The sequence below is a fragment of the Etheostoma spectabile genome, chromosome 7 (genome assembly GCF_008692095.1).
Source record: "Etheostoma spectabile isolate EspeVRDwgs_2016 chromosome 7, UIUC_Espe_1.0, whole genome shotgun sequence".
Taxonomy (NCBI): domain Eukaryota; kingdom Metazoa; phylum Chordata; class Actinopteri; order Perciformes; family Percidae; genus Etheostoma; species Etheostoma spectabile.
In genome coordinates, this window is record NC_045739.1 from 14,687,207 (window position 1) to 14,696,721 (window position 9,515).

The following is a 9,515-nucleotide window of genomic DNA, read 5'->3' on the forward strand; positions in this document are numbered from 1 at the left end:
AAAAAAAAAAAAAGAAGTGGTCTTTGTAGACCACCCAGAGACAGTCCACACACAACAACAAAAACAAACTGGCCAACAACCAAATATAACCCACAGTGTTCCAGCGTTCCAGCCAATAACCGTCAAGGATTTGGGGTTGGGGGTTGAGGGGTTCCAGAAGTCTGTGCATGGCTGATATCTGTAGTCAGGGAGACCGAAGGAAATTGTAAAATAATTATATTTTCCTTAACTCACAGACTACTAGAAATACACTAGTCATCTTTTGATACAAGAAACATATATATATATATATATATGTGCAGTAATTAATGATATAATTAATATATTTACATTAATAAAAACAGGACTAACATTAAATTGAATGTCAAAAGTCAGGCAATTGTAACAAAAAGTCATATTAACCCACTGTATCTCAAATAAAACCACACTTCAAAGTACTGAGATTACTGCTGTATTATGTAGCCTAATAATGTTACTTGAGATTTTTTTTGTATTGGTTCAAATTCTTTTAGATGTTAGGCATTGTATGCATTCAAAAAAAAAGTCTATTTTTATTTTTGCAGAGGCTAGGCAACTATATTGTTAACTAGGTTTTTATTTTTTAATTTAAATTAAAAGTATATTTTACTCAAACACATGGATCAGCTGATCAGGTCAAGAGAGGAACTTGTAGACATAGGCTAGATAATATTTAAACTTTCTGTTAATATTAAATCAATAATGCTCACAATAGGCCATGTGGCTTTAAGGCAATTGTGTTGTTGTTACTATTGCCCCCGATCTTGCAGCCGTGATAAATACCTGTACGCCAGCTAGCAACACCTATATTACCATAGTTTGCTCATTTTAATTTTTAACCAATAATGTAGAGATAAAATTAATGTAAGTTTAAACTTACAGTCATCTAAACTTTAGACAGCAAATGAAAAAAACAAAACATTAAAAAAAGTAACTTTCATACCTCAAAATCAGTTTTTTGTTGAAAGCTTATGCTGAGGGGAACCAATCCCAGTACTTTTTCACAGGCAGAGAGAGAATCATGTTCAGAGTAAGTGTCATCACTCTAACTTGTGTCCCGATTGCCCCGTAACAATTGCCCTCGGTGGATGTTTCCCTTACTCTGAATGTGACAATCAAGTCATGTTTAATGATATTGCAAAGTGGTTTGGACTTCATTAGTGTATACTTGGTTCCCCCTCCAAATTGTCTAGACAATTATTTTTGCCGAATTTTAGCAAGCTAATCGAATATTAAGTAACAGTTTTATGTGCCTTCTTACTAGACTTTTTGTCCCTTGCTTAACCAGCATTGTAATCATCCATGCTTAAATTCTAAAATAAGTAGAAGAAATCGTCACAGACATACAGTACGTATGGGTTAAAATTCAACTTAAAAATGAATTTCCACAAGGAGACAAATAAAGTATTTGCACTGAATGATTAACATAGATTTTATTGCTGTTAACAGCTTTAGGACGTTTAGGGACAATCCATTTAAGTTAATTCTGTTAAGCCCCTGTAACTCAGATATGTCCATGTACCTGTACAGTACTACAGTTATGTAACAGTAAGGTGATTCAATAAAAACAAACAAATGGAATGTGTGTTTTTCTTTGTTCAAGATTTTTAAGGTTGCTGTAACACCACATCACCACATGATGGCACCACTTCACAATGATGCTGTCTACAGGCTAGATTACAGTTCGACCATATATATATATATATATATATATATATATATATATATATATATATATATATATATATATATATATATATATATATATATATATATATATATATATATATATGTATGACTTATTTGTCCTCTAATGTCAGTTTTCATCAAAGTCAAAGCCTGATAATGAACATACTGTTACATTTGTCACCCATTTAGTACGATCATTAAGCCATATTCTCTATAGGGACATTACCTTAAAAATTAGACTGTGATTTTAGAAACTGGATGATGTGAATTAAGATTAAAAGGTAAAATTAAAGAACAACAAAATTAAAGAAAACTATTTGATTGAGATTAAAGTTAGGTATGGGTGGAGAGTGCAATATATCACTTTTGTCGTACAGATTTTAAACAGATTAAGCGTGTGTTCATTCTTTGTACACCATTTAGTTAATTCATACTGAAGTAATACACCGGAGTTATAAATAACGCTATTCAATGTTGTATACTAGCATGTTGGTTTTTGTCCATGTCAGTTTATTTCTGTAACCTTATAGACAATTTAAGTCTTAATGAAAGTATAAAGTGATGATTAACTTCTGTTCTAGGTTTGATGCATGCCATCATCTTTGTTTATTGCCTCTGTTTCCACTGTTTGAATAGATTTTTTTTTCTCAGTAAATGTTTGTGTAAATTAAAAATGATCTATGTGCCTTATGGTGCACTTCCACAGGTAATGCTGGATGTGACAGGTCCCAGTGGGTAGAAGCACCTTCATTCAGAAATAGTTTAATGGAAGCATATATCTGGAGCAGGTTACCTCATGGGAATCAAACCACTTCTGGGTCTACCTGAAGTTACCAAATGTTCCTATTCACTGCCAACCTTCTTGTTCAGTCATGGAACTACATTGGTTCGGAAATGAATTACATCCTAATTTATGCAGTAATGCACAACCCTATTGCCAGCCATGACACTGATTAGATGTAATTAGAGATTTGGGGATAACAGTGTTTCATTTTGAGGCATTAAATGCCTATCCAGACAATGATATGCCTTTGCCAGATGTCCCATTGATTATTTGGTCATAGATCAAAATACATTTTTGTCATAAATAACGTTTTTTTCGATTGTTTCGACAGGTTTACTTACTGACAGTACGTCATGGACCCAAGTGATGCGTCAGCAACGCTGCTGACTGTCGAACAATTTCTGCCTCCATTTGAAAGTCAAAGTTTCACGCTGTGACGCTCAGTAAGGATGGGGTGCCCCACAAAGTGAAACGGAAAGAGCCGTGCCGCGGGGGGTGTGGGACCATTCCAGGGGTAAATTGCCATTTTGTTGTGGCTATTCAGTTTTCTGGCAAAGAGAAGGGGAGGACGGACCGTGAAACTAGGAACGAATTGGTAAATAGTGCCACTTAGCATGGCATATGGCGCGTTTGGAGAGCTGAACGCTGACACCAACAAATTGACGATTTCATACCAATTTTAGAGTTACATTCGCCACACACGTTGTCAATTTCAACGTATTGATCCAGACAAATCAAATCCAGACATGTTCAATATTTGTGTAGCCTGCTACAATGTTAGCCTGGTTAAAGTAACCATATGGGGATGAGGGGTTGATATGGTTTAAAATTCAAATTAGTCTAAATATTGAAAACGACTATCTAAATTGCCGAGACTTACATAAACGCATTTATTTTGTATTCTATAAAGACTAACATTCCTTGATTAGTAGTATTATTTATTATTGGTTATTTTATCCAGGTCGATGGAAGCACCGTTATTTCTGCATATTTCTGTTTAACAAAATATAGAGCGAGGATAATCGGAGGAACGCCCCATGTCTTTTCACATGTACCTTTCAATTTTCCACTTTGGTCAGATAAAGGGAAACCCATGGGAAAAACTTGACCAGCAACTGGTCCTTCCTTTTGCGAAAAAAAGCAAAACACAAAATGCACTTTTAGTGAAGGCCATTTGCGTTTGGTGACCATATGGGATTTGCCTTTACGATTGTCTTTCATAATCACTAAAAAAGCCCCTCGGGGATGCTGCTGTTGAGAGATTTGGTTTCCTAGTTGCCTAAACTTTACCAAAGCCCAACTTCCACAGTTAGTTATGCTGAGAATGAGTCGCAATTTATTTGAAACACCGCCATACATTGTTGGTCCTGCCTGTAAGAATATTGATTTGGTTATTAACACAGATAATACTTAATGACCAAGTGAGTTTATGTTTGAGTGGACTTGAAAATCTCGGGCCCCTTGCAGCAATGGCAATTAGTTGGAGTTCATTTTCAGTCCGTGTGCTGTTGTTCATAACTAACGGTGGGTTTGATCATATCTGTATTCTATACTTCATACTCATTAATCCATCCAACTGAAACTAAACTGCCGTCACGTGGACTACAACTTTTTCAAAAATGTAGACAACTTTTTCAGTACACAAAAACTGTTTCTGAGAAACGTTAATATTTCAAACAAGGAAGATGATCGTGTGTATCTACAAGGAGTTTGAGATATTGAGGTAAGATAATACACTGAAAAAGCTAAGTACCTCTGAGTTTTTTATTTTATTTCATATGTCAAACCAAACGCTTAATTCCCGCGTTGGTCACATGCCTGGTAACTGTTGTTTTACGCACGGCTAAATACAGTGCGCTTAAGGGTGCTTGGTTATTCTTATTCAAATCTTGCTCAAGTGGTTCAGAGTAAATGGCAGATGTTTTGCAATTCAAGGCGCATCCATACCCATGCGCTTTAGTGTTTAACAATGGCGCTCCCCTTTTGTTAGGCACTTGTGTCTTTCAGTTTAGAGCTCGACAAAGGCTTCATCCTCCAGCGAGTTATAAAGTTACTTTCCAGTCAGTTCATTTCGGCCCTTGAGAAAACCCTAAGCGATGTTAATGTGCACCCCAGTTCCTTTCATGCGGTAACCCCGGCACAAACAGGCAAAGAGCGCCCATTGTATTCCCAAACCAAAGTAAAAAGTCTTTAAATAACCCGAGGACCAGTCTATAGAAATTCATGATGCCGTTTCTATTTGATGTTTGATCAGAGCTTCGTCAACAGGTCCGTCGCGTGGCTTTTCAGGAAATCCTGTATATATTTCAAATATTTTTCCAGCACACCTGTCGATGTACCTGCTCTTTTTACTGCGACCTTGTTACTCACAATGAGCGTTTTGGTCACACCAGTACTGCCTCGGGTCCATCTGAATGGAGGCGGTACATCGATTTGCTCCGCTCATGGTGCGCCAACTTATGGGGCTGTATTTGCATATCGTTAACTCGCTGTTGCACACATTTAAAGTATACGGACGAAATTGATTACAAGTTTGGTAATCGTTAAATCATGTTCAGCAAAATACAATGACCTGCAGTTTACAACACAGGTATATTTATTACATTTTTTAATGCATGATGCCATCAGAATGCACAACTAGTAGCCTTTAAACACGCATGCTGCTATTGTTTGTAATCTCTTTTTATTCGTAAACACACTTACATCTACATAAAGTAGCCTAGCCTAAATGGAAGGTGTAGATTACCTTTGCAAGTCTGCATATTATAGCCTACCGTTTGGTATAGGCCTAACAATTGGCTTGCAAATGTCTCAGTTTCTCTCAAATAGTTTATTGCAGTAATTGCATAATTGCTTCACTAATTGCTGTTAACAAGTTCTCCAATAGTCCAATTATTACAGCAGCATTGTCAAGTCCCCGCCGGCGGGCATCCATGACAATGGTCCGATAGGGTTAATGAATAACCTGGGGCTGAAAAGTGACAGTGGAGCGAGAGCCCGAGCCCTTTTTAAAACATAGCCTACACTTAACTTGTCATTTAATGGCACTCGCATTATTATGTCTACGTGGGACACAAGTTTCTCGTTGCGCTATTATTATGGATAGATGATGACATTATACGACTTTTGAGTGCTATAGGGAAACAGTTTTAAAGCCTGACTGCATTCCTTCACTGTAGACCCCAGAGAGCCAACACTAATTGAAATTATACCGAATAATCAGCGGTGAAATCTCTACTCTATGGCACAGAATAACAAGACAGGCGACTGTTGTGATGCCTCGACTCTTAAAAGTAACGCTTCACGGTCTTGTGTTAAAACCAAGCGTGAAAACGCAGATAATGTGGCGTCCAGAGAGGACAAAAGACACCTGAAAGCTCACTTACACCAGAGCACCTCGGACAAATTTCATACCGATTAAATGCTTTAATTAATAACACCACCATTGTGGTAAATTTTACGCAATTAGTGTCTTCTGACACGCCTGACATGTCTGTGCAAGTGCAGTCTGTTTTAATCATGACTTCATGGCCAATTAATCCAGTCTTAACTATTGAAGAAATCTATCGATTTTAGTACTTATATAGTTATACAATGTAATAAACGGAAATATCCTACTGCTGGGTTTCAGTATACAGATTACGCAGTCCGCATGAAAATAACGGTAATAGGGCCGTGGTGGCAATCAACACTTAAATCTGCCAATTTAAAGTTATTAATAAAACTAGTTCACATGTAACAGAAGGTTGTACAGGACGTCTACTTTATCTTGTCAAAACTGAATGAAAAGGACAGTATGTTGGTTCACTTTAAAAGTGTAGGGAATCTTTTGATGCCCACACGTTTGTGGTCACAAAGCAGACCAAAAGAAAAGATCAATGGCGCACTATAAACTAGCCTCTTTTCATTCGCGTTCTCCATAGACTGAATACAAATGCCCCACCTTTACCCGGCTCATTTTAACCCAAGCATTGTAACTCTGTTTTTAAAAGGTGCTATAAATAAAGGTTATTATTGTGTACCGGATCAGGAAAGAAGACTTTGGCAATGGTTTTCTCAGCATATTCGCTTGTCTTTTCAACCGCACATCTAAACGCACTTACTGTCTTTACTTCTGAAATAAACCACACATCTATAGAGTGAATTATACAATTAACACATTTACGCTTACCATTAGTGCTAGCATCCCCTAAGTGGGTGTCTAGCCTACAATGTTAGCTTTAATACACCCCCATTTACTATTTTTTAGATGGTCTGTGTGTGTGTGTGTGTGTGTGTGTGTGTGTGTGTGTGTGTGTGTGTGTGTGTGTGTGTGTGGACTGCAGTGAGCCTATAGTCAATACATTGTTTCAGCTCATATAACTTTCCCAAGCCTTCGCCCCTTTCAGGGAGCAGTGTGGAAAATCGGGAGGCGAGGGACCGAGGACAAGGGGCGGCCCGCGATTCTCCTCGGTGCCTCACCGCGCCTGGTATGAAGACAAAAACTGGCGACACACAATAGTCGAAGAATTCCTAAGTAATATATCGCAAAATGTTGTGCTTTTCGTCAGTACATGGTTGGTGTTTGATGTAGGCTTTATAAACAAAAGCGTAACTGCATGTGTTGCCTGAAAAAAAAGTAGCCTAGGTTTAGCTGTTGTAGGCAAATAACATGTTGCAGGTGTAACACTTTCACTACAAGTGTCCGCCACCAGAAAATCTAAATGTTGTAGGTGACACGCAGGGAATTAACACGGTGCTGCCTTCGACTGGTGGCGTGAAACTCACATTTAAAAGATTGAATAAAGGAGTCAATAGTACCCACACCATGCTCACCAAGCAGAACCATTATGATTACCCATTATGTTGAAGATTTTTACGCTTCTCCTTAGCTTTTTGCCCCACACGTTGTTTCTTTGATATTTGCACTTAATACATCCATTGCGCAGTAGGTTATAGGCTACTGCAGCTACCTAGATGTGGGGTCTGTGGATGTTTTGTGTTTAACCGACCTTGAAATAATCCCGATCTAGATAGTTATTAACAGACAGAGTAATTTAGGCCTACCCCAACGGGGAAGTACAGTTTTTATGCACTGCGATTTCTGACAATTCCTCTGCAGTGCCTGCATTTCATAACAGGCTTTTGTTAGTTGACTATTAAGATGAATTAAATAAAGCAGCAAATCCAGTAATAATTCCAATAACACATTTAAAACAGCATAACATTCTTCCCTTTCGGTGCCACGAAGCCTTTGGTTGGTTGTCAAATGACGCCGGTGTTTTACTCATTTGAGCACAAGAGACAGGCGGGACTGTTTGCATTGAGATGTTAAGTGGGTGTCTCTATATAAATCCACTCAGAGTCAACTCCTCCATTCGTGTGCCAAAGAGAGAAAGTGATTAACTTCAAGGAAACCAGAAAAGGACTAACAGAATGGTGGCGACGACAGACTGCGTAGAAAAGTCCAAACCCATCGTTGGAAACAGGGTGTGTGGAAAAAACGTATTAAGAGGAACAGAATTTAGGGGGAGAACATTATATAGGCCTACCAGAAAATTAGTGAAGTATGTTGCAATATTCATTTCATCCCTCTTTTTTTTCCACAGGTCTCCAAACCACTCATGGAAAAGAAAAGAAGAGCTCGCATAAACAAGTGTTTGGACCAGTTAAAATCTCTTCTGGAGAGCTTCTACAGCAGTAGCGTAAGTATGCAGGATTTAACTTTAGAACTTCGAAAAAATATATATAATTTATTTTTTGTATACTTTGCGACCATGCAACGCATGCTTACGTAATTATAATTATTAGAAAATGTCTGTATTTTAATGTATTTTCTATTTTCTCAGATTCGAAAGCGCAAACTGGAAAAGGCCGACATCTTGGAGCTTACTGTGAAACATCTAAGGAACCTCCAAAAGATCCAGAGTTGTAAGTTCTAGGCCTAAGCCTGACCTCACGCTTACAAACCGTCAATATTCAAATTAGATACTCGTCAAAGTTAAGATTATTTTATGGCTAGGCCTAAATCAGGTCAGTTTTGTATTGTATGCAGAGTGTGTATGCGTGTTTCTTACCTTAAAATGTCTTCCCACTGCTTTCAGGCACTGCCGCTGCTTCCGAGTTCTCTGAATATCAAACTGGTTTTCGCAGGTGCATGGCGAACGTCAACCAATATTTGCTGATGGCCGACAACTTGAGCGGGAGCGACGGCTGGATGTTATCGCAGCTTTCCGGTGAACTCTGTCGCTCTCGGGGACGAGAGGAAGTCGTCAGCACCATGGACAGCAGCCGGGGCCGGGCAGCGGAGACTCAGGATGAGCTGCTGACACTTCCTCCATCGGCAGCTGGGCCTGGGGAGAGAAAAACGGCCAAATGTAAAACTCTGAAACCGCTTAGTGCAAGCACGTCCAGCTGTTTACCGAGCAAAGACGCACGACAGTCATCTCCAAGCAAACAGACTGTCCCTGTTGCGGCACCCACACAAAGCAGGCCTGCTCGTGAAAAAAGTTTAAGTACCAAGAATAGTAACAGGAATGAAGTTGCAAAACCTCAGCACAATGTCTGGCGGCCTTGGTAAAGCTGTAGATATCCTAAATCGTAGGTTGAATGTTGATTATTGCACTGTATAGATGACAATATGCTATTATAGGTTATACTGTATATGAAATATTTTCTTAATAAAATTGACGAAAACTGACGTGTGGTCATGTCTCTTAAAGAACCTTAACTTTCTACGAGTCGTTTACAACAATTGGCCGATTTATAACAAGTGATTTTTCGATGTCATATTGGTAAAAACAGAGATGGCGAGTTAAAACACGATGAATGGGTACCTGTTATATTAGCTAAATTAAAAAAAAATGTTAAACTGCCTCATAGTGCATTTTTTTTTTTTTATGGTCAAAGTGGAAAATGTATCTTATATTTATCCAACTGTGATAAACATTTGATAAATGTATTAGGCCTGTATAAACACTGAGGTTGTGGTTTCTTCATTAGTCTTTCTTGCAATACATTACTTTTTCACAATAAAGGGTAAGGT

The 9,515-nt window shown here is 38.3% G+C and overlaps 1 protein-coding gene across 1 annotated transcript; it reads left to right on the forward strand.

The window, feature by feature from the left end:
• Positions 1-7,845: 7,845 nt before the first annotated feature.
• Positions 7,846-9,117, forward strand: her3 (hairy-related 3). Its single transcript, XM_032521169.1, has 4 exons — positions 7,846-7,960; positions 8,080-8,175; positions 8,320-8,401; positions 8,575-9,117. The coding sequence occupies exons 1-4, from the start codon at positions 7,907-7,909 to the stop codon at positions 9,048-9,050; spliced, it is 708 nt and encodes a 235-aa protein (XP_032377060.1). The 5' UTR covers positions 7,846-7,906; the 3' UTR covers positions 9,051-9,117.
• Positions 9,118-9,515: the final 398 nt, after the last annotated feature.